General features: G+C 49.1%; 1 protein-coding gene across 1 annotated transcript; it reads right to left on the bottom strand.

Annotated features, from left to right (window-relative positions):
- Positions 1-11527: 11527 nt before the first annotated feature.
- On the bottom strand, positions 11528-22657 carry ALOX12B (arachidonate 12-lipoxygenase, 12R type; the record flags this gene model as incomplete). The annotated part of the gene is made up of 15 exons (XM_080922814.1): positions 11528-11707; positions 11849-12019; positions 12330-12430; positions 13392-13513; positions 13862-14031; positions 14442-14528; positions 14729-14932; positions 16226-16369; positions 16572-16744; positions 17056-17159; positions 17429-17551; positions 17677-17769; positions 17885-17966; positions 21501-21705; positions 22511-22657. 15 exons carry the CDS (start codon positions 22655-22657, stop codon positions 11528-11530), a joined length of 2106 nt encoding a protein of 701 aa, XP_080778940.1.
- Between the last annotated feature and the right edge of the window lie 3377 nt (positions 22658-26034).

Here is a 26034-nt window from a genome sequence, read left to right as displayed (position 1 = left end):
AATACTGGAGAGGACAGTCGCATGTGACCTCTTGACGACTCTACTCCAAGCAAAGTGTCACATAGAGAAAGGAGTCTTTCAAAATAATACTGGTCCCCATATGCTTCTCCTGGAAAACTAAGCCCCATGTCACTCACCCCCGAAACACACACACACACACACACCTAATAAAATCAAAACAAACCTCTAAACTCCTACAGAAGGCAAGATCTCACAGTAGAGGGACATCAGAATGTTTGGAGCCCCTGATCTTCAGCTCTGATTAAGGACTTTGCTATTTTGTTTTGCTTTGTACCCCATCAACCATGGACTGTAAGAGAAACACAGGACCCTGGTCCACTACGCACAGCCACTGAGGTCTCACCATCACCTGACACAAAGGCAGCTACCATACAGGCTTCTCGGCTACAGAGGAAGGAGTCCGACCAGGGGGTCCAACATCACCCACGACCGCATACTGAAAATGGTTTAGCACTGAGAAGGAATTCCTGGAGTAAGGCACAAAGAGAAAGACTGGGGTGCATGTCTCTGTGTGGAAGAATACTGCTCTTCTTCCAGAAGACCAGGGTGGCTCACGACCATGTGTAATTCCGACTCCCGAGGCATCTCGTGACCTCTGAGGACTTCAGGCATGCAGGGAAAACACCCATATACATAAACATTGCATTTTAAAGAACGAGGTATATACTATAGTTTCTACTTCACCTCTTCTCAAAGCCACCACTAAAGTGAAGTGTGAGCCAGGCCCCCTTCCCAGAGAATTAGAAAAGATTCTCAAACCTCTAATACCATGTTATATAAAATCATCTTCATTCTAGAATTCCACTCTCTAGTTCTAGGGGAGGGTTGTTTGCTTTTTGTTTGGTTTTGTTTTGTTGTTGGTTTTTTTGTTTTTTTCTGGCTCAGACTCCATGGATGTTCACTAATGTAACAAATGAGTCCATTCCAAGTCATCTGGTGGTTTTCATATTACAGGCATCAAGGTTTTGTGTCCTCAGTTCCGTAAGATTTATATGAAACAATACCCAAAATGTAACATATACACTCAGGCTGGATGGCACAGTTAAGAGCACGTGCAGCTCTTTCTGAACATATAGGTTCTATTGCTTCCCAGCACCCATGTCAGTTACAGAGGGTCAGAGGCCTTGACAGGCAGGGTACTCCTGTGTGTGTGTGAACACACACACTCACACACACACACACATACACATAAATATGTTAATGACTGATAAATGAATAGATATATTGGTAAAGAGACTATATATATGAATCCAGCCATTGAATCCCAATAGACCCAAGCTTCAGAAGGGTAGTGTGGCCAGGCAGTGGGGGTGCACACCTCTAATCCCAGCACTTGTCAGGGAGAGGCAGGAGAATCTCTGTGAGTTTGAGGCCAGCCCAGTGTACAGAGTGAGTTTCAGGGTTACAGAAGGAAAAACAAAAACAAAAAAAAAATATGTCTTGAAAAACCAAAAGGGTGTGGGGGGAAAAAAAAATGAAGGAAGGAAGAAAAGAAGGAAGGAAGGGCATTGAGAACTACCAGACAGCCCTTGAACTGTTCATTTTTCATTGATGCTTCTGCACCAAAAAAAAAAAAAAAAAAAAAAAAAAAAAAAAATGTAGAGTTATTCATCTCTTACACTGTCTTGCTTTCTGTCTATGAGCAAGTCCTTTGGGTTAAGAGATGGCTCAGTGGTTAAGAGTGTGCACTGCTCCTCCAGAGGTCCTGAGTTTGGTTTCCAGCATCCATATATGTGGCTCACCACTGCCTGCCTAGCCCCAGGAGGATCAGACGTCTCTGGCTTCCACAGGCCCCTGCATTCACATGTACATAACCCACATGAAGACACACACACCTACACATCCTTTTAAAAAATAAAAATGAAACTCTAAAAAAAAAAAAAAACAATTTCTGACTGCTTAAGACATAGGAGGAGGTGAAACTGCATGGTTTTTATATTCAACTGTTCAACCCTGTCGTTTCAGGAAGGACTAGCAATCTAGCAGGCAGCTGAGACAGGAGAGCTGAAGCCCACTCTCCTCAGCCTTGGGGTGGGAAGGGTAAAGCTTCTTTCCTTCACTTATCAGCCTCGGTGTCTAAACTTCTTGAAGAAGGCTGTTTTCCAAACACCGAATGCTAGGAACCCATGATGAGTTTGTGCTCAGTAAGAATCATGAGGCCTTCCCAACATTTTCCAGCTGACCTTTTGGTTGGGTTGGATTGGGGACCACATAAATGAATCTGGCCAATGGACTATGAGAGGAAGTCATCTCCAAGTTAAGCAGTTTGGAGCTGACATGCCCCTTTCTACTGCAACTCCGAGGTTGCCTTGCGGGCATACTGTGTGAACTCCAACCTCACCTGTGTCGCTGTGTCGCTGAAAGCTTGGGGGAACATGGTGTCCCGCGCAGCAGGTCTCAGTAAGCATGTGCTGAATGTAGGAAGTAATGTCCAAATAATTCCCAAAGCCCTGTCTGAATTTATCTACATCTTCTCAACTAGACCGTGACTTGAAGGTAGAAACTAAACCTTCTCAGCATTAGATGTCACCCAGGACAAGAGACAGCCAAACATTTTTTATGTTTTAAATATATGGTTGAATGGATAGGTGGTAAAAGTCTCAGGTCTAGGGCACTGCGATAGATTGTCCCTCTAGATAAGGAATTTACTAGAAGAATTCTTAATGGCTTGGACAGACAGACAGACAACTTCATGGTGAGGATAGGAGGAGAGTTTAAGACCCCATACCATGGACAGCGTGGCAGAAACTTTGGTGAGAGTTCAGGCTGTGAGTCAGAAAGAGGTTCTTTCTTACAGGTCTCAGAAGGAAGGGGCAGGTCTGGCTGTGGTTCCCGGGGCAGCGGGGTGGGGCAGCGGGTGGGGTGGGGGATTCCAGGTAGGAAAGTACAACCCTAAGGAAGAACAGGAAGTGGGGAGGCAGGACACATCCAGTTGACGTGTACTCATTCAGTAAGTGGGGGTGGGGAGATATCTCATCACTGCCACCAACAGCCCCCGGATACCCGGGGACTCTGGCAGCCTGAGTTCTGCTGTTCTGAGACCTAGTGAGGATGACTCTTCTTTTGTCATTCTCTGGAATCTGGACACCTGACACATTACTCATTCATGGCAGGCTCATGCTAAGAGATCGCCTTTCCTCTATAGCAGCTGCCAGAAAGCGGCCACAGGTACAGGGGCCTCATCAGCCTATAACCTCAAACCTAACCTGGCTGCATAAATGAATGCATGAACTGGAGCACTACTGTTCGCCAAAACAATAATAAATTGTTTTTGATGTGTGTCGTGTGTGTGTGTGTGTGTGTGTGTGTGTGTGTGTGTGTGTGTGAATGGGTATGTTGCAGGTGCACCTAAGAGCAGTGCCTGAAGAAACCAGAAGGGGGCATTAGGTCATTAGGAGTTAGAGTTGGCTCATGGCCACCTGACCTGAGTCCCTGGCTGAACCTAACCCTTTAAAAGAGCAGCAAGTGTCATCTCTCCAGCCCCTCAGCATGCCTTTTGAGATGAACTATCATTTTTGAAAGAAGAGACAAATCCAGTGGTTTAGCTGCAGGAATTTTTACTGTCAGTCTCTACCCGAGCTTAGAGAAGCCACTGCTAGTACAGGTATGGTGGAATCCCAAACAAACTCTCCAGCCTTGTTTCATCTGGCAAAAAACAAACAAACAAACAAAAAAAAAAAAAAAACACGAAACACTAATTTTGGAGGTTACATGGCTTGGCATTGCATTAACAGTTTCACACTAGTTTGCTACAGAAAAGACCTTTGCCGTGTCACAAGCTAAGGTCATTTGAGAAGATGGAATCTCAATTGAGAAAATGGTCCCATCAAACTGGCCTGTAGACGAGTCTGTGGGAATTCTCTTGATTGACTGATGTGGGAGGGGCTGTGGGAGGGCCCAGCCCACTATGGGTGGTGTCATCCCTAGGCAGGTGGTCATGTACATTCCAGTCAGTTTTTTATATATATGTTGATTATTCAAGAAATGTTTTACCCAAGACTATAATTCTGGATAAGCTTAACCTAATTTTGTCTTTTCTCCCAAGACATCCCCGCCCATCCCCTAGAACTGCAGTAACAGGCAATTGTGAGTCACCTATCTGAACTCAGGTCCTCTGGAAGAGCAGTAAGTACCCCTAACCACTGTGCCATTTCTCTAGAATCTGTTTTGAAGGGAAAGTTTCTATTTCTCCATTCTTTGGTCGTTCAAAAAAAGTCTTTCTTTTCTCAGTACTTTCTTAAACATTGACTTTTCTGTGGTATGAATTTCTGGACTTGGGTTCAGTCACAATGAGTTGGCACTCGAGTGTGTGTGTGTGTGTGTGTGTGTGTGTGTGTGTGTGTGTCTGTAACACACACTACACAGCTAGAGAAGGCTGTAACAGGTAACATTTGTCCCAAGGAAATACCAAGTTAAGTTTTCAGATTAGTGGTTCCACAGGAATAAAGATATTCTTAAGAGGCTTGTGCCCTCTCTTTGGCTGTCAGACAATTGAAATAATGGTATCGAAGGAATTTCAGATTCCCCAGGAATCTCATGCATGCTGGGAGAAGGAAAGGAAAGCTTGGTACAGCCAGAAGAGGAACTTGTCTACCAGGAAGAGATTTCACGGAGGTCTGATAACTTGTCAGACCACCTTGCAGGAAACACTGGAGCAGAGACAGCGATGGCTAGAAAGGCCACACCTGGACCAGGCCTGCATATTATTGTATGATTCCTGTCCTCCAAGACAAACATAAACCTCTGACAGGACACCAAAGATGGACTTGGATGGTACTAAATGTCTTTATTAGTTCTTTCCTACTGTGTCACACTGGAGACATTAACCAATCCTCCTCTTTCTCTATACCTTTCTGTCTCTGTGTCTCTCCCTCCCTCTTTCCCTCCCTCCCTCCCTCCCTCCCTCCCTCCCAAACGTTTCCTATTTTATTTTTAAGACAATTAATACAAGGTCTCTCTACATAGCCCTGGCTGTCTGGATCTTCTTCTGTGGACCAGTGTTTGCCTCCAAACACTGGGATTAAAGGCATGTGCCGTCACACCCACATCTCTCTGAGGCTTTTAAGCGGGACGAGGGAACAAATCAGGGCATGCTAAGTGTAGGAAATGGGTCTGGAATCTGGACAGACAACAGACAGACAGGCAGGCAAGCAGATTGGCCAACCATGCAACCCAAAGTTTTTCAGCAATGTAAAAAGTCTAGAGTGGGTCTCACGGGTGCCAATTTCTAAAGCCATGGAGATTTTGTACCTGCTCTGAGGAGGTCAGAGCACAGCCTGCTCCTATTGGTGCACACTGACAAATTTAGCACAGTGCAGTCAATAAACAGAAGGCAGTTTTGAGCACAGTATGTAACCTGGAACATACATTTTGGATTCAAGAAAATGCTGTCTTGGGAGGATTTTTTGCAAGGTGACATTTTTACTGTTTTCTTTAAATGTGGTAAGACCTTTCTTACTTAACTCTCTGTAGAAAATACAGTGTGCTTCTCTCTTCTCTCACATTTTCCACACTGAGCAAGCACACTTCCAGTTTAATTCTGTCCTGACCTAGTAGATCTTCCTCAATTTTTATCTCCTTTCTTCCTTCCTTCCTTCCTTTCTTTCTTTCTTTCTTTCTTTCTCCCTTCCTTCCTTCCTTTCTTCCTTCCTTCCTTCCTTTCCTCTTTAGTTGAGGAAGGAAGGCAAGCACAACGCTTTGTGACTTCCAAGACCTTAAAATCTCTAGTAATCGTGAACAAAGGGGAAACTTGCCCACAGGTCTCTCAGGCTGTGAAGTCTAATCAGGAGGAGTGGTTGGGTACAGAAGCCAACCATATGCCAACCATACACTGTTCCTTCCTTCCCCCAGAAAACAGTGGGTGCCAACAGAGGACGAAAGAAAGCTGGGCTGGTGGGGACAAAGGCTGACCACGCGTGCTCTGCTGGTTCTTGCTCCAGGGTTCCAGAGAGAAGGAAGAAGGGTGAGAGGAGAGAGGAAAGAAGGTTTTCTCACAGTATAGGGAACATTTTCCCCAGGATGAGGTAGCCACACATTGAGCCCCGGAGGTCACTACAGTGGCTTGCCACCCTGACAGACTATAATAGTAAGCTGTCTGTCCTTTTCCCCCCCTTGCCTTCAGGTCCCAGCAAACAGTTGTCTCAGTCAGCGACCTTCAGCTGTGAATAGAATGTGACACTTCTCGCAAGATGTCAAAAGAAATGCCTCAACTTACACACTGATACATGTTAGCAAGTTAGGGTCACACGGTTCAGGTCAGGGTGTTGTCAGCTGCCTCTGGGTCATTCAGCAGCTGCCACAAGTATCTGAACAAGAAATGGCCAAGAGAGGAAAAGTGGATTTTTTTTTCATCTTACAGGGCAACAAAACGCTGTGTTAAAAACAGTGTGTGTAGGAAGCTTGGTAACATGACCAGTTTTAAAAAAAAAAAAAAAAAAAAAAAAAAAAAAAAAAAAAAAAATTTACCGGCCCTTTGAGATAATTTAATTTAAAAAAAAAAAGTAAGAAAGGAATATTAAGTCTGTGTCGGCAACCTTAAAAGCAAATGTTGGGAATCTTGTTTGTCAGATGGTGAGGGGCTCCAGTCAGACTCCAGGGAGGCAGGCTGCTTTCCCTTTTGGTGTTCCTGTAATCCCCCCCTTTCTGCCCTCTCAAACACTGACAAGCTGCCCACACCCCTCAGCCTGCTATCCCTGTATACTCTAGCATCACCAAACCTAATTGCCAATGGGTAGGAGTGATTAAAATCTCATTTGAAAAGTTGGTGGCCCTCGATTTCCTCCTGTAAAAGAATGTTAAAACCTCACCACCGGGGGCTGGACTTACGGTCACTTAAGAGCAGAGCAGACCGGCTCTTCCAGAGGTCCCAGGTTCAGTTTCTACCATCTGCATAGCAGCCCACAAACTGTCTATAACTTCAGCTCAGCTCCAATGCCCTCTCTGGTCTCTACAGGAACCAGACGCACATATGGTGCACAGACAAAACACTTATACACATAAAATTAAAGTAATTTCTTTGTTTTAATTTAAGTAATTGAATCAATTCAGATTCAAAGGGGAGAGTCTGAAAGGAAAGATGCATGCACACCTGTTGAGAAAGATGGAGGACGGCACCGCAGGACCTCAGGAGGGGTGAGAGGATGATCCTAAAATGGGCTGAGGAGGGAGGGAGAAAAAAAGAAAGAGGAGGCGTGGTGCTGTCTGCCTGTAATCCCAGCACTCAGGTCAGGCTGAGCTATATAAGAAGACTCTGGTTAATTTTAAGAAGAAAGAAAAAATATTACCCAAAATTGGTAAATTAAGAAGACAACTGCCTATTTCTCTGTCTCTGTCTCTCTGTCTTCTCTGTCTCTGTTTTTCTCTCTGTTTTCTGTCTGTCTCTCTTTGTCTCTTTCTCTCTGACTCTGTGTGTGTGTGTGTGTGTGTGTGTGTGTGTGTGTTGCCTGCGTGTTTATCTGTGCATGCACTCGGTACTCTTGTCTCAAAGGGGCAAAACACCAAACTCTAAACTCTATCTCTGGTTTCAGCTGAGGCTCCCGCCATCCTATCAGACTAGTGGTTTGAAGGGAGGGAACTGTTTTGTTTTTGTATTTTTTTCAACTCCGGCAGTTGAAAAGTAAGCCACCTGGGATGTGTCCCCTGGCATCTTCTGCATCCTTCTGGACTCCGTCACATTCGACATCTGCATGATGTTAGGCTGGTACAAAGGAGGTGGCCTTGGTCACTCTAAACCCTGGACAGAATGTTAGCAACTTCAGCCACAGAGGAAGCAGAATCACAGCCAGAAGGTTTATTAACATTCCCACCGTTACACAGGGCTGGTCCGTAGACCACGTGGTTGGCCCTGTGGCTGTAACACTGAGCTACGCGTCTTCAGTCTCTGTCTGATGCTCCCCGACCCCTCGTTCCACTTTGCTCATACACCTAAACAAGATCCCCCCGACCCCCGATTATCTTGCCCAGTGACCCAGCAGAACACTGGCTCCTGGCCAAGACTGGGGCCTCGATCAGAACTGCTGGCCCCTGAGATGGTCACTCGTCTGCTCTAAATGTAGTATCTTTGTGACATGTACCGCCTGTGCACCAGCCTTCTTCACTGTGAGGAAGAGCCCTGGCTGCATGCCTGGAGCTGCAGAAGACGGGCTGCCTCTCCTGACTTCTGGCTCTGGCTCCTGGTGGCTACTCCCCCCTTATTTCTACTACACATCAGCATCCAAAAGCTCTGAGGCAAGCTGAGGGCTCTCTGGCCTTGACAGTCCGTCACTGGAATGGGAAGGCTGCTTGAAGCCAAACACCAGAAGACTGCCAGTCTCTGACTGTTCCACCACTGACTAACCTAGAGGTCCAGACATCTATAATCTCCCACTATTACCAACACAAGTGTGTGCTGCCTAACCAAGCCAGCATGGATAAGTGAAGCGCCCTGTGGCCTAAGAGCTTTGAATGAGCTCTCTGCCACATTTTGTTGATTTATCACCAACTCACCCTACCCCTCCACCACCACCACCACCACCACCACCACCACCACCACCGCCACCACCCCATCCCTGCATAAACCCTCCTCTGAATTCTCAAGGCCTTCCTGTCTCACCTTCTTTTTCCTAGCTGTGGGACCTTGGGTCTCTTAACATCTCATGTGACAATGTAGGACATTCAGGTAACTGTCTCATAAATTGCTGTTAAAACTAACTGCAAAGCCCTGATATCCGACACAGGCAAAGCAGACATGCTTTCTGGGACTGAACTGTTAGTGTGGTTGTTGTTATGGGGTGTGTGTGTGTGTGTGTGTGTGTGTGTGTGTGTGTGTGGTGTGGTGTGTCCATGTAAGTATATAAGTCATTTGACTATGAAAGCCAAAATAAGACATACCTTGCCAGCCAATCAAAACACATCTGCAGCCAGCGGGGCTCTCAGTGGGCACCCCAGTGGAGCTCAGTGGAGTTGGCAGTTTTCCCTCCTTGGCTTGCCTCTCCTCTTTTCAGGGCAGCTACTTCCACCCCTCTTCCCTGGGTAGCAGCAATGCCTTCCAGCTGTTAGTCAGCATGTCCTCTCAAATCCCTGGCTTTGTGAGTAATGCTATCAACATCTGTTCCCCAGTGAGAGAGCGGGCAGGGACTCCGAGCTCCAGGCCTTACCCCTACCCTGGGGAGGTTTGTTAGTCTGGTTTCCTAGATTTATTTTCTATGTATGTCTTGCTCACATGCACGTCTGTGCACCTCATGTGTGCCTAGTGCCTATGGAGGTCAGAGGGTGGCATCAAATCCCCTGGGATTGGTTATGAACCTCTGTGGCTGAACCATCTGTCTCTCCAACCCTGGAGTCATTCTGTGAGGGTTTTCTGAGTTTGGTCTTAAGTGAGGCATCTATCTCTGGCCAGCCCCTTGTTGTGTGACAGATTTTCCTGGGGAGATACAGCACACACACACACACACACACACACACACACACACTCACTCACACACTCACACGCACACTCACACACTCACACACACACACACACACTCACACACTCACACACACACACACTCACACACTCATACACACCACATCACACAGAAAAAAAGCCCACAACAGGCCAAAGTACAGGTACACTCCAGCTTGGTAATGTTAACATTCTGTCTAAGCTCTGCCCCACAGTTACCTGGCAATAGCCAGGTATGCCTAACACTATAAAAGGGGCTGCTTGCCCCCTCCTTCCTCTCTTGCTTTCCCTTCCTTCCTCTCTCCTCAGTCTCTTCCCCCCTCTCTCTCCAAGTGCTCATAGCTGGCCTCTACTTCTCTCTTCTCCTCCTCTCTCCCTCCCCCCCTTCTCTTTCTCTACTACCCTCCTGACTCCCCTCCCCATGCCCTGAATAAACTTTATTCTATACCATTGTGTGGCTGGTCCCTGGGGGGGGGGGGAACGATGCCTGAGCATGGGCCCACAGAGGTACCTTCTTCCCCCATACCTCACTACACCTCCACAGAACATATCCCACCTCCCTTTATCTTTTTAGAAACACATCAGGTAAACCAATGAGTTTTATTGGAGTTACTTACAAGAGCGGCTACAACTCACTCTCACAATGTGTTACCACTGCTCACAATGTGTTACCACTGCTCACAATGTGTTGCTCTAGCTCACAAAAGCTGGGAGCCTGGAAGACACCCCACAGCCTGCCGGCAGCTCAGCGGGTTAGATTGCCTTTCCCAGACAGCTGTGGTGGCCTCTGCTTTGTCCAGCTAGCTGGGCTTACCTCAAAAACCTCCTTGTATCTTGGTTTCTCTGAGAGTGGCTAGCAGTGGTCTTTACCATTTATATACTCTTTGGGGTGGAGAGGGCCTGGCTGGTCAGATCTGGTCAGTTTCGGGGACTTTCTGAAGCTGTTCTGAGTTGCTTACCCTCTGCTTCTCTGCTATGGAATGCTTCCGTCTTAGAGGAAACCACCACCTCCGCACCCACACCCACCTACACCCACCTACACCCACACACCCCCACTCCCCACCCGAGCAGACTCCATTTCCCGAGGCAGCCTCCCCCTAGGCCTCACAGCTCTGCTGGCTCCTCCTTACTGCCTTCCGTGTACCCTGCCCTGGCCTCATCTGGCCAGTGTCACACCTGGGGAGGTCAGCAGTGTCACAGAAGGAGGGGGCTGAGCAGAGCTCCAATGCTCTGTACTAAGTCTGGGCTATCAACTCCACTTCAGTTCCTGGATACCCAATATTCCTACCCACCAGCCACCACCAAAATCCAGTAGCCTCCCTTCCTGAGGTCAGGGCCATGTACAAGGTTCTTGTGTCCCAGGCTTTCAGCTTTTGTGAGCTGTCAGGCATGCTAGAGTAACACAGTAGCAATGAACAGAAGGAAAGCCGGAGGTGGGCCTGGGGAGGGGGAGTCTTGATGAGAGGAAGAAGAAGACATCAGGGGACAGTGGTTTACTTGAAGAATGCCTTTTGCAGGGTGGGCTCCTCTGAGTGACGTAAGGGAGCGTATGGGTGTGGCTTAGGGTAATACAGATTCCTAGTAGATGGAGCTAAGTCCTGAGTCTGAGTTTTCATGACTGTAGCTTGGGGCAGTTCAGGTTTCTTGTAGGTCTTTTGTTGGAGTGGCGCTGGGTTTATGTTTCAAATTGGATTCACCTTGGGATCTGGTTTTTCCCTAGGTAGAGACTGGGTAAACTAAGTCTCTGTAGGAGGGCACTTCAGAAGGACCAGAATTAAGGTCCCAGAATGGCGATTTTCCTCCCGCCTCACCCTCAGCAGTGCTGGGTACCTACCCAGACAAGCACTTCACTGAGGAGACTCCACAGCAGGAGCAGCCTGGCCTGAACCTGGAAATGCAACTGGTGCGGCCCGATGCCTACCCCGGTGGCAAAGAACAGCATGGCCGTGTATGTGATCACCACCCCCTCAGACCACAACCTGCTGCCCGGTAAACCTCCGCATGCTCTCAGACCGCGACAATGTTTGAAGTGATTTTATTGGAAAATGGAAGTCAGCGTGTGGGAAGGGAGGGCAGACGGGTGAACTAGATGGAAATGCTGTTCTCAATCAGCACCGGGTCCAGGTAGTAGTACGGGAGGTTGAGGCACTTATTGCGCTGGCGGATGTTGTGAGAGATCCGGCTGAGGTTCTGACGAAAAGCCTCGATGCTCTTCCGAGGGGCCTCCTCCACAAAATGGATGTCTGGGAAGTGCCCAAGTGGCCGCTGCAGAACGGAGAACCAGATGCTGAGACTACGCCAAGCCATCTACCCAATCCTTTCCGCGGCCTCCCACTTCCTGTTCCTGACACCGCGTGCCTGGACCAGCCTTGCCACCCTGCCTCCGATGCACAAGAGCCCCCTCACCCTGTCATCGGGCTCCCGGCAGAGAGTCCAGAGCACCAAGAGCACAATGCATGTGGTCTTCACGTCTGGCAAAGTGTCCATGTATGTCTGCAAAGTAGTCAGCCCCTTGGTCTGCATCGGCGGGTTCCTCATGGATGACGGGAAGTTGGGCATCCAAGAGGTGTACTCCAGCTAGAGTGGATCAGAAAAGGTTTTCTGGGTGAGAAAACACCCAGTTCCCACCAACCAAACTTGGGCACCCTCTCCGGTGGTTGGGTTGGACCCCTGCCCCGGAAGGCCCTGGTTTGGATCGGTGGTGCTGACATCCCTGATGGGCCTGCGGGCGGGTGGGGTAGAGAGTCTAGACCAGGGTTACAGCGGACACTGAGGTTGAAGAGGGACTCGGTTGAGACAAGCGGGGGCTGGTCCAGGGGTAGTGGATTAGTTTGAGGTTCGATCGCTGTTCGGGAGGACTGGGGCTGAGACTAGAGAGCATGGGTACCTGGCCGGTGTTGACAGCCGCGTGCCTGGCAGAGCAGGTGTACATGACCATTGTGACATATTCGATCAGCTCGGGTATAGTTCGCAAGCAGGTGGGAAAGCCTGAGGGATTGGGAAACAGACCGTGCAATGTTAGTCCTGGGCTAGCCTGGTGCCCAGCAGAGGGCGCTCACCCTATCTTGTCGATAGTTCAATTGGCTGCCGGGGCTCCCTCAAAGAGCTCTGCCCTCCTGTGGCAAAAAAAAAAAAAAAAACAAAAACAAAAACAAAAAACTCCCCCAAGCCAGGTCAGGACCGAGTTCGGTCATTTCCGGCCTTTAGCTCCTTCTGGAATACTCTGCATCCCCACGGCCTTTATCTTCCTTATGTCCTCGGGTCCTCGCTCCTGGATTCGAAAGCATCCTCCTAAAACTGCCCTTCCCATCGGCGTGGTCTGATACTCTGACCCATACGTCTGATCCTTTTGCAGAACTCCCAGTGCCCTCTCTTCTCCTCAGGAAAGTTCCAAACTCTTTAACCAGGGTGTGTGGCTTGGTGTCTGCCACCAGGAGTCTGCTGCCCTCCAGCCTCAGCTAGCTGCAGGACAGGTCCCCACCTCCTTGGGCACTCCGCACCCCCCCCCCCCGCCTTCTCACTCCTCCCCCTTCCCCACCCTTATCCTTACCACCCACCCCTCCCTTACCCCCAAACTCCTCCTCCACCCTCACCCCCCACCCTGGCTTCTTTACTACTGCATATTATTTTTTCTCATTGAATGCTGCACCCCATTCATTTCCCAAGTCCACAAAGGCTTGTTCCTAGGAAGAAGGACTGGAACCCCTCCAGGTCCCAGCAGAGACAAGCTATAAGCACCTGAGCTCAGACAAGATACCAGTGCTGCTCTATCCTCTATGCCCACCCCCATCCCCACCCCCAACTGCTGCTCTATGGCTCTGTGAAGATCCTAGGACAATATTTGGGCCTTCTTCAGCCACAGGGAGATAAACACAAGCCAGGAAACTCATGGGGGACATGCCTAGAGGTACTCCTTGAGCCCCAGGCTCATCTGAGCTCCCACCCGTACCTGAGCTCTCACGCTCCAGGAGACACTCCTTAAATATCTCCTGCACCCAGCACTGCAGTTCCAGGTCGCCTTCCACAGCCGCGTCATTCGGGTAATAATAAGTGATGATCTCTGTCACGTACCTGCACGGGAGGTGGAGCCACAGTTATTAGAGTCGATCCCATAGCCCCCCCCCACGCCCCTACCTCCCTGATCACACTAGCTTTGACTGACATCAGAGCCACCCCTGTGGAGCAGGTAGAGAGGGTGACGGACAAGATCAGAAACTGCTCAAAGCAATTCTCAGAAAGAGCCAAGGGAGGCAGAGATGAGCTAGAGGCCAAAGCAAGGATAGTGGGGTCCCTCGGACCCAGGAGGCAACTCCAAGCACCAGGTAACACTCAAACCCAAGTCGCCAGAAGTTCCCACACCCCTTCAACACTCCAGGTGTCTGTCCACCGGAGTGTCACCTGCTGCTCTTCCCACCTCACCTCTCCATCGCGTACCACACCGCCAGGCTGTCGTCACGGAAATAATACCCGGGCAAGTCCTGAACCCCGCGCTCCACAAAGTCATTGGGGATGCAGAGACTTTTGTAGGTGAGCTCAGACAGACCCCGAACCATCACCTGCGCGAAGCCCTCTAGGCCCAGGGACATGGCCTTGAGAGACAAAGAACTACTTGAGCATCGGTCTGAGCCTGCTCCTTAAATGCTGCATTACCTCAGTCCCTCCAGGACTTACCCTAGACCCAGCCTGCCTGATGCCCACGGACCCTTTTATTCCAAGCCCTGTCTCTGAGCCCCAGACAGCACCGATTCAAACACTACCCCCTCCCAGTGTTTTAAAGATTCACCTTATGTACTTTCACTCTCTTCAGACACACCAGAAGAGGGTGCTTGTGATCCACCACATGAACTCAGGACTTCTAGAAAAGCAGCCAGTGCTCTTAACTGCTGAGCCCCTGTCCCCTCCCCTAGAATCTTAAGCAAGTGAAGGTTCTACTTTAAGACTAATGGCAAAGACCAGAGGAAAACAATTGTCTTGTTGGAGTCAGGGGCAAGAGTCTTACCCTGGCAGAGAGACCCCCCTTGTTGAGGAGGAGGGCCCGTCCGATGCTATTGATCTGGACATTGTAGCGAGTGTGAGGAATGAGGAGCTGGGCAGGAGGGCAAAGAGAACAGTGAGGAGAGCTAAAACTGCTCCCAAGGACCTCAGCACTCTCCTCCTGCACACCAGACCCCCTCACTTCGGGAAGTCTCTGGAGACCCCCAGATGCCTCCCGGGACTCACTGAACCCCCCCTCCCTACCCACAAAGCAGAAGCTTCCGAGACCCTCTTCCCCGCCCAGACCTTTACCTTATACAGGGGGTGGCACATGGGCAGGTTCCTCAGGAGGGCCAAGCAGAATGCTTCCCCGATGAGGTGGCTCTCCAGTAAGTGTGCAACAGCCTCATGACTGTAGAACTCAGCATAGCGTACCCATGTTTTGGCCAACAGCCAGTCCCACTCAGAATCATTAGGCAGGAAGATGGGACAATCAGGCCCAGGAGTCTGGCTGAGCTAGAAGTGGGGAAAGCGGGAGGGTCAGTGAGAGAAGAAACCTGACAGGAACCGCCCCTGAAGAGGACAAGAGTTCTGTACCCCAGCCCTACCCAGCAGATCCCACGTCCTCTAAGAAGCCAGGTAGATCTCCGCGTTTGAGGCCAGCCTGGTCTACAGAACCGATTCCTGGACAACCAGGGTAACACAGAGAAACCCTGTTGCCAAAACTGAGGGAGAAGGAGGAAGAGGAGAAAGATGAAGATGGAGGAGGAGGAAGGAGAAAGAAGAGGAGGAAATAGAAAGAAGAAGAAGCAACTCTGGGCAGCATGGTGGTACAAACCCTAAATTCCAACGCTCTGGAGACAGAGAAAGATGGATCTCTATACGGTCCAAACCAGCCTAGTCTACATAGTGAGTTCTAGGCCAGCTGGGACAGGATTGTAAACTCCTGGCCGAAGGAGGAGAAAGAGGGGGAGAAAGTAATAACATAATGATGGAGAAGGAGGAAAAGAAAGAGGAAGAGGAAGGGAAGGATAAAGGGAGGGGGCAGGCAGTAACAGCAACAGGGGGAGGGGGGCTGGCTCAGAAACTCCCTCTTTTAATAATCCTGCCTACCACAACCTCCACAGCCACCAGGCCAGGCACTGTACAAGGTCAAGGGTCCCCTGCTCCTGGACTTGGGAGGGAGGGGAAGCTATCATTGAAATCTAGCCTACACGTTCCACTTATCAGGACTTGGCTGATATCGCCAGAGAAGAACCTTTTTCTAGTTTCTAAATGATCCTGTGAGGACCTGTGAGGAACTCCCCAGTCTCTCCTGTCAGATCAGGCTACGAGGAAGCTACTGAGTCTGAACCCCTCAGTTGCACAGAGGTTGTTCTGCAGGAGGATGGATGCCATCAACAAGACAAGCTCTGACCTCCTGGCCCATAGACATCCGGTCATCTCCGCGCACACAGTCACAGCGTGCACGCGGAGGGATCACGAATGAGTATCACAGGCCCCACATTCATATTTAAGCACAAAGTATAATGGTGTGCACGTGGGAAAAGATGGGCTCTCATCCCAGGCTCTACATGGCCACACATGGATCAGGATATACATACACATGGGCACATTCTCCGATGGACACACAAGGTGGTACACAGGCCTTTACACATGCACACACACTGACACGGGCACACTGCTGCCCATACATGTGCAAGTACAAGGTTTACACAGCTGTAAACCTACGGAGGGATATTTATGCACATGGGATCAGCACTGTCCTCACGTTCACATGGTAGCTCCACCCACACCTTCCCTCAGTACCTGAATGGCAATGGGCATCATGTTCCCATCAGGACCAAAGTACAGCAAACAGAGCGGGGCACAGTGATGCTGCTTCTGACCATTGAGTTCTACCGTGGGGATGCCGTCCAAGATGCGGTAGTCAGCCAGGTAAATATTCCCCTTCTGGAGAGAAATCACAATACAGGCAAGTAGATAGTTACTAAGATGGGGTACCTACACGCCAGGCCTTAGGTGCAGAGGGCGCTGGCCCTGACCCCAAGGCTCACGTATTGGAAAGGGTTTTAGAAATGAGAGAGCTGATGGAGAGGCAGAGATGCTGAGGAGAAACACCGTGATGCCCAGGGCAAACCAGACGGGGTCTCACCTCCAACTCTGCTTGCAGGCATGTTCCTTCACCCAGGAACGGGGCCACCATTTCATCTGTCACTGGGAATTTGTCTGGGATCTGCGTACATCTTCGGATGAGGCCTGGGTTGATGCCATTGAGGTACTGGTACCCAAAGAAGCTGTCCTCCGTCCAGTGCTCGGCCACGTACTCTGGGAGAATAGCGCAGAATGTCACGATGAAACCCAAGTGGCACCCTCCCAGGGATGGAGAAACATCAAAAAGAAAACAGTGGCCGCCAAGGTGACTCTGGACAGAACATGAAGCCCCCTAGCTTTGCGTTGAATGTCCAGAGGGACACAGAACGGTGGTTTTTCAAGAAGCCTCCAAAGGGTAAACCCAGCATTCTCAAATGGCCCTTCAGTTGCTCTCACTTGAGCCCACTGATCACATGAGAGGAGGTGGCCCTCTTGCCCCAGACACCACCTGGCTGCTTTGTATTTTATTGGGATGAGCCACCCACCAGAGACGACAGTCTTGGTCGCAGGGAAAATATTCTTAATGTCCTTTAGTCTCTTCCAGGAGCGTTTGCGATCCACCAGACCACGCAGTTTGAAGGCCAGTGCCCTAAGAGATGTAATGGAAGGAGTAGCAGGTCAAAAGAAAAGTAGGTACACAGGAAAAATGACAGGGCCACCCACTCACTGGGGTCTCTGGGGTCCCAGAGGCTCTAAATGACGCGTCTTGGAGTCTTTTTATCTGTGTGTACCTGGTTTCAATTTTCTACTGTTTTTCTACCTCCCCCAGCCTTTCTGACCTGGAGCCATTCTGAAGGTGGGTGGGTAGGGAGGGCACAGGGAGGGCATCTGCAGAAACCCTCCCTCTTGTGCACTCACATGGGCCCTAGGCGGTAGAAGAAGGAGGCTGTCTTGACGAAGGAGAAACGAAGATTTAAGTTTAAGAACCTGGTCGCCTTAATGTTGATGAGAATTGGGAACCCTGGAATATAACCATTCCACCTGTGGGGGAAAAAAAAAAACAGGGCTTGAGCCTCGAATTCACTGTCCAGGGGGCAGCCAGAGGCAGGTACTGGCCTTGTGGAAGGGGAAGGGGAGGTACGGCTCAGCCAGCTTCTGGTCCTTACTCAGGCCTGTTGGGGTTGCGGCACCGTCGGGGCGGAGGGTGGTAACTGGGGATGTCCACGTAGTTGGGAAGGCCAGGAACAAAGACCCTCCAGCTGCAAAGAGAAACCAAGTCCGTGGCCCTGACACACAGGCACGCAGAGCCACCCACAACCCCTGAACCTCCCATGGCCTCCTCAGGACTCCAGACCCTCCCACCCTCCTGCTCACTGATAGAAGTCCTTCTTGGCTCTGATCTCTTCTTGTCTGTGTTCCAAAAGGATGGGGAGTGTGTCATCTGCTGCTGTCTTTCCTGTCATGAGACAAGGGAGGATGCTCAAAGGCTGTCCCTCTCCCCTGTCCACACCTGCTGGCTTCAAAGAGAAGTCCAGTCCTATTCCAGGCCAGCTCACAGGAAGGGGAGCTAAGAAGGGAAGACCCCCTTCAGGACAGGGAGGCTTCATCGTGTTGCTAAAATCTCCTCCATACTGAAACTATATTCTTCATGTTTTCCATGACCCCTGCAAGACCCACGAATAGTAACCAATAGCCCTGGAGAGTGTTACAGAACACTTTCCAACACACTGTCATATATTATGTTAATAATTTCAGGTACACAAGAACAACTTAATGAGATAGATGAATGACCCTTTCCACGAATCCAAAATACGAAAGTCTGTAGAAGCCAAGTTTGTTTTATGCCAAACTCACTGTCTGGGTTCTAAATTTACCTGAAGCTACATATAGGATTTGCTTGTGACAGGATTTCCATATGTATTCCAGGCTGACCTTGAACTCATGATCTTCTGGCCTAAGCAAGTGCTGGGATTGCAGACACGTGCCACTATGCCTGGCTATACACAGTCTTCATTGAACTCACCTGGTACACTATAGTTTTGATTACAAATAGTAGTATTGTGATTAGGAATACCCTGATGATAGAAGTTTCACATAAAGTGTGTGTGTGTGTGTGTGTGTGTGTGTGTGTGTGATATTTCTAATCAGCCTAAGGGCAAGGGGCATAAATAAAACATAAAGATTATTGATATTTAGACTTAAGTCTCATCACTGAGACAGTAAATATATGCAAATACTTAAAAAACCCAAAACATTTTGACCCAACCATTTCAGATAATAAATACCCAACCTATAGATATAAATATAAAGATTTATTTTTAAATGTGTGCATCTGGGGCCAAAGAGATGGCACAGTAGCTAAGTGCACTTGCTGTTCTTGCAGAGGACCAAGGTTTCGTTCCCAGAATTCATCAGATGCCCTCTTTTGGCCTATTTGGGCCCCAGGCATACATAAACATTAAATGCAAGAGAAGTATTCATACACATAAGATATAAATAAATAGATATTTCAAAAGAAAAACATGTCTATTATATACATATATGTGCACACACACACATGAACACACACCCGTGTGTCGTAGCTTCTAAAGAAAACCTCAATTTCAAAATACCTCCGGCCCTAACAATTTCAACCAGAAACTGTTCTGTCTTATCCATTTTGCAAGGGGGTGGAAATGAGTTGTGGTCTGTGATGAGGACCAGGCTGCTTCTGGCCCTCGAATCCCACCTAGTCCCAGCCATTTGCACATCTTACTCTGCGTTCTTGCATCATTGTTACGAAGTGGGTTCTGTTGCTCATTCACTCTACAGATGAAAGCACCACAACTTAGAAAACTATAGAAACGTGCCCAGATGTCCAGAAAATAGATGAGAAGATAGATGGCTGAAGAACGAAGATGGAACTCCAGCCCGATCTCTCTCCAGCCTCTTGACTGACTGCCCCCAGCCCCGCTGTTTCTCTCCGGACCTCACTTTGCTCTCCTCATCTTACTTCCATATGCCCCAGCTCCTTCCGTTGCACTCTGGGAATGGTGATGTCCCCTGGAGTTATGCAACCCAGATCCACAACTTGGCTCCGGCCCCAGGGCGGGAGCCTCACTCCTTCGAGGGCCCAGCGGATGACTCAGGTCTCCCTGCCCTGGTGTTGCATGGCAGCCACCCCACCCAGCCCCATTCTTGCCCAGCCAGCTAGTATCACCTGCCTGTCCCCTGCCCGTCCCCTTCTGTGCCACACAGACTTATCACCATGGGAAGGTACTCTGCGTCCCCATTAACTCCCATGATGACATCCTCACCCTCCCCTAGACCAACCTCCCAGCCTCAGCCTTTCCTTTCCCTTGACATAAGGCCCCATTCCCTCCTCTGAGGAGACTATTTTAGTACAGGCAGATGGATGGGTAGACTTCTACAGAAAGGATAGGCTCCAGACACTAGCATCCTTGCTGATGCCCCTTCCCACATAGAGAAGCCTGCAGAAGTTCAAGGGGTGCAAGAGAAGGCATGCATCTTGTGGCCCTGCCACAGCCACACTTAGGAAAGGCTTACGGCAGGGCTGGATGTGCACAGCAAAGGCATTCGTGTCCTATCCTTCTCCCTTAGGAGCAACCACACAGCCCCCAAAAGGCAAGGCAGCTTTGCTATGCTACCAGGGCTGGCATCCGGTATTGAGGAGAAGCCTGGATGCCTGCACGAATAACAGGGCCTCCTATGCGAGCCGGGGAATCCTTGCTGAGTAGAAAAGCCTATTTGGATAGCAGTGAATCCTGTTAGGAAACCAAGGTATCCCACTGGGGTAGCAGAATCCTCTGAAGCAAGATAATGGCTCATTAGTGTATATATATATATATATATATATATATATATATATATATATATACACATATTTTCATTAGTGTAAATATATACATTTACATATATATGTGTGTGTGATACATATATATATAGTATATATACTATTAGTATAGTAATATACTAGTATATATATGTATATATATATATACACACACTAATATATATGTGTTCTTGTATATTCTTAGTAGTTTCCTAGCTGAATGTTTATATATATATATATATATATATATATATATATATATATATGCTTGTATGTATATGTGTGTGTATAAAATGTTCAGCTAGGAAACTAAGAATATAGCTTAATTGTAAAGTTCTCATCTACCATGCATAAGGCCCTGAGTTCAAATTCTTACTATCACAAAAAAAAAAAAAGAAAAGAAAAGAAAGGAAGGAAGGAAGAAAGAAAGAAAGAAAGAAAGAAAGAAAGAAAATATCAGGCCAATGAGACTGGTTGCATGAATATGGGCCCTTTCTGCCAAGACAGATGACTGAGTTTGATCACCAAGATTCACATGGTAGAGAGAACCAACCCCCACAAATTGTCCTTTGACTTCCGCTGTCACATACAAGGCTTGGCATGGTAGCACATGTCTTTGATCCCAGCACTTAGGAGGTAGGGGCAGAAGGATCTCTATGAGATCCTCAGTCTACACAATGAGCTCTAGAACAACTGGGACTATAGAGAGAGAGACCCTTTCTCAACCAAACAGTAAAATCATGTACAAGGGTTTGGTGACCCAGACAGCTTAGAAACTAGGCTTGTAAGTAGAACACAGATCCGGCTAGAACAATGGGGCATCCTATTGTAGAAACAGAATCCTGCTCCAGAAAGCCGCAGAGATCCTTGTAGCACATCAGGCATCCAATAGGAGTCAAGAGAGAGTGAAGCATGGAGAAGATTGATCTGGGAATGCTCTCTGCGCGATGCGGATGGTGGTCCCTGGGCCTCATGCACTTGGGTTCCTCCAGCATGCAGCCCCAACCTGAGCCCAGAGCAGCAATGGGGACTAAGGCAGGAGCTCTCTGGACTTCCTGGTGCCTGGTTGGCTCTACAAGATCCTAAGCCAATCTGGAGTAGCTGGGCCGGCAGAGAAAAACTCACTGCAAAGGACGAGGTGATTAGTGTGGGCTTTACCTGTGGCCTCCCGGAGTGCCAGGGTCTCATAGCCATCCATCCACTGGTAAGCTGGGAAGTGGTAGACGCGGCAGTTGGGAGCACAGATCTGCACATAGTTACAGTACCAGGGGTCCTTGGGTAGGAAGGAATGAGGCTCCTTGTGCAGACGGATGATGATGAGCTCCCCCAGGTCCTGCTGGCACTGCACCGTGTACTCATCCACCTGTATGAAATACGGGGGCTGAGTGCCTTGGCCAGGTCCTGAACCTTACCCTTTACTTAGACCCTGTGTTTGCAACACTCCCCTCCGGGACTGAAGAGTACACAGAGCAAGGATAAAGAGGACGCAGATGTGAACCTTCTGACTCGGCTGCCCTCTGCTGGACACATCTACCCAGGGCAGAGAAGGACCCTTACCTGCCTTCCCAGTCACTTGAAGCTGCAGGAGCTATTTAGAATCTTGGGAGCTGGTGTACAACTCCCAGGATTCCCTAGCATCCTGAAGTCCTAGAATGGAAAGTAGGGTACCCCTATCCTATTCCCTTCTCCCACTTCTCAAGGAAGATGCAGGGATCCAGAAGTGGCCACACAGGTGAAGGAGCCTATTCAGGTCACACAGGAGAGAAGGCTATCCCACTGGCCAGGCTGGCAGGATGCCATTTGAAGTCACAGAGAACCCGATGCAAATGGAAGCCAGTTGTGATGCAACTTGGCTGAGGAAGAGTGAGTAAGGATGGGAGAGGGGTGATGGAAAGGGACCTTAAGGTGTGGAAGAGAACCAAGAGAAGTGGATGAGCTGGGAGGGGGCGACGGGGGCGGGGGGAGGGATGTATTGGTTAAAAGGGATAAAAAAAGAGCAAGCAGAGAATGAATGGGGGGAGGGGAGAAGTAGGGAACCACTTGGGAGCCCACAGTATCAGAGCTGTCCTTGGTTCTCCAGTCCCCTGGCCCCAGCTCTGGCCACCCCCGGGACACCTCCATCCACCCCAAGCCTCCATCCATCCTGGGTGACACGCGCACGCTCTTACCGCTCCCGTGGCAAAGTCTCTTCCAAAGTGGTTCAACCGCTGCTTGTGGCTCTCTCCTTGGGTCCCCACGATGGTCAGTGAAATTGAATCCAGCGTCCCCGAAAAGAAGTCAGTGCCCGTGGCCACCTTGACTTTGTAGGTGGCCATGGCCGCTCTTCAGGAGGCAAGAGAGGGCTCAATCCCGGACACTATGGCTAGGGCCACACAGAAACAAGGTAGGCAGGGGAAGCCAGACAGCGCAGTGATGAAGCAGTCAGCGATGGAGAGTCAGCTTTGGAGCACTCAGCGGGAACCACTGTCCCGGGAATGGCTCTTGAGGCGGGAGCAGCTGCTGCCCTTGGCGGGCGGGATGTGAGCCACGCAGGTGAGGCGGGGCCGGGACAGTGGCCGGTGAGCTGATGGGGAGGAACCGCAGGTAGGGCGCTGGGTCTGCCTCTGAGAGGGCGGATGGAAGATGCTGCGACTGAAGCCGCCTTCAGGGTGTGGGAGCTGTCCAGGCTGAGCCAGGGCCCCCGGGAAGTTGGGGGAGGGGGCGGGGCAGGGCCGTCAGATCTTTATCAACTAATAATAAGCTCTTTCCTCCTGTTCGCCCCCATTGGCTGCAGCGACAGGCACCCATGCTGAACCTGGCCAAAATCAGACGTGACCTGCTTTGAAAGCATGAGGAGTGATACAGATGTGCTGTATACAGATGTGCTGTCCAGTCCTCCCCCCCCACTTCCGCCGCTTCTGCGTTAGAACCCAGGACCTGCAGTACTACGGGGGTGGGGGGGAGACGGGGAGATGTAGAAGCCAGGGAACTAAAGACCACAAGAGATTAGAGATGCCCTAGAGAGCGCCAGGTGGAAAGGTTTGGAGCTGGAAGGGGGTATCTGTTGCTTCCTTCCTAGCCAGTATTTACTTAGGGCTAGTGAATTAGTGATTAGTGAGTACACAGAGGACAGCTGAGTGAAAAGTTGAGGCAGGAGAATAAGACTAAAGGACTGGGATGCATACAGTTCACTGGTAGAGAACTTGCAGAGAATTCGAGAGACCCTGGATTCCATCCCCAAACCCCAAAAGGAGCCAGGCTAGAGTTAGGCACAGTGGTCCACACCTCAAATTCCAGTTACTTGGGTAGCTGAGACAAGGACTTCTAATGCCTGAACTACAAAGGGAGATCATCATCTCACAAGAAAAGAAAAGAAAAACCTACCTTTTTGTCTTGGATGTGTGGGTGTCTATGTATGAGCGTCTGTTTACCACTTGGGTGCCTGGTGCCTGCAGAGGCCATAAGGTAAAATTGGATCCCCTGGAACTGGAGTTATGGTCCATCATGTGGGTGCTGGGAATCGAACTTCAGATCCTCTAGAAAAGCAGCAGTTCTCTTAACAGCTGAGCCAGTCTCCAAATGAAGGTATTTTGCAGATGAATGCCCTAGAGATAGATGATAGAGAGCAAAAGATAACACACATTCAAACATGAAATGCTTTCTTGTCCCATTGATCCGAAGTTTCAGAACAGACAAAACTTGGCACCTCTTACACAATTCAGACCTGTGAGTACTTTTGGAATGGGGAAACCATGAAGGCAGCTAGAATGTTCTCTCTGCTGACCTGGCTCATAGAATAGGGCACTTGACAAATTTGACTATATCTGTGCTGTTCTGTAAATCAGTTTTGTAAAGAACATACTCTTACCGAGGGAGTCAAAACAAAACAGAAATAAAATGCTGGTCATGATGATTCATGTCTTTAACTCCAGCACTCTGGAGGCACAGGTAGGTGAATCTCTGTGAGTTCAAAGCCAGCCTGGTTGACAGAGCAAATTCCAGGTTGGTCAGGTCAGGACTAGAGAGTGAGATGCTGTCAGAAAACCAAAAACCAGAAACAACAACAACAAAGCCACCAGGATAGAAGGACGGAGAAGGGGGACAGAGATGGTTCAGTGGATAAATGTATGTCCCTCTAAGTCTAATGGCCTGATCTGAGTTTAAGTCCCCAGGTCCGTAGGGTCCAGGAAAGAACTGACATATGGAAGTTGACCTCTGACCCCCATACATGGCACATACTCTCACATATATGCTCATATGCTCATACATATACATCAAATAAATATCTTTTTCAAGGGAATAAAATTATAAAGAACTTGGATGAAGGTTAGGATCCAGTGAGAACTGAGTTGGTCAGGAACCTGCTATTATTACCTCTTTCTCTCATTCCTCCCCTTCATGGACTAGAGCACACACTCTTCCAATCATCGAAGACTCAAATGACCTTGGAACTTACTGACGAGCTAGATGAGGACAAGCAAGCCTATTTGTCAATATGGATTTGGATATTAAATAATCTGAAGAAAATAAATCTGAAATGGGAGGTTATTGAGACCAGGGGACCAGGGCTAGTTTCTGATTAAAAAATAAATAAATAAAATCATAGCAGCTGGCGTAGGGAAGAGCTGGGGACAAACAGCACCCTGAGGTAAGGAGCAGGGGTTGGAGCTGACAAAAGGGAGATCTGACTTCTGATCCCACCAGATAGTGTCTAAGACCCAGGGAGAGTGAGGAGAGAGTCATGTCCCCATCTTCTGGAACTGCCCTTTTCCCAGACAGCTCCTGTCAGCCAGGAAGTACCAGCTCTGGTTCCCTCCCCGGTGGCACCCTCTGTCACCACCCAGGAAAGGTTACACAGTGACCATGCCAACTTAGGGACGGAGAGTCAGACCCTGAGACGGAGAGAAGGTAACCGGTAGTTCCGGGTTGGAAGAGGGAAGGGACGGGGCTGGGATTGGAACTGCCATTCAGGTCCAGTTCAGAAACTGGAATGTGGTCGGGGCTAGGAACCCAAGTGACTTCTTCATGACTCAAATCTGCTTAGGTCACTGGGTGCTCCTCACCGTGTCTCATCAAGTCTGGCAGCATCTCTCCCTTGCCTTTGGGATGATACCATGTGCATTTTCTTCATTCGCCAGCCCCTGCCGCGTGCCCAGCTCTGTATCCGGCTTGGAGAACATCGTGTAACCAAAACAAACTGTGCACCCATGGAACTAACATTCTAATGAGGGAGCCAGAGAGCATTACATAACAGCCAAAGACGTTGAATAACACCAAGTGGTGGCAAGTGCTGAAGGGGGAAATAGAAACCAGGGGACGGGGGCATGATAAAGTATTGAGTCATACGGAGGAACCGGAAGTAGTTACGGTGCTTGCCGACTAGGTTCAAGCCCTGGATTTAATCCCCCGCCCCCACACTGGAAAAGAGAAAGAAAACAAAAATAAACTGAGGCTTTTGTAAGGAAGGTTCAATTTAACTGTAAATGGTTCTCAACATCTTTGCTTTGTATCCATTTACCCACTGTACTCGATTACGTAGCCTGTAACTTATTTTGTTTGATTTTCTCCCCATCTCCCGCCACATTGCCTGACATCAAGGAGACTCTTGAAATATGAGTCTTTGCTTCTTTTTTTTAAAGATATGTTTATTTTTAATCATGAGGGGCTGCCTCTGGAGTCTAGAAGCATTGGCTGCACCAAGAACGGTTGTTTC

The sequence above is a fragment of the Micromys minutus genome (genome assembly GCF_963924665.1).
Source record: "Micromys minutus genome assembly, chromosome: 10".
In the NCBI taxonomy this organism is placed as follows: Eukaryota; Metazoa; Chordata; class Mammalia; order Rodentia; family Muridae; genus Micromys; species Micromys minutus.
The sequence above is the reverse complement of the archived record's forward strand: the minus strand, read 5'-3'. Positions and strand labels throughout refer to the sequence as shown.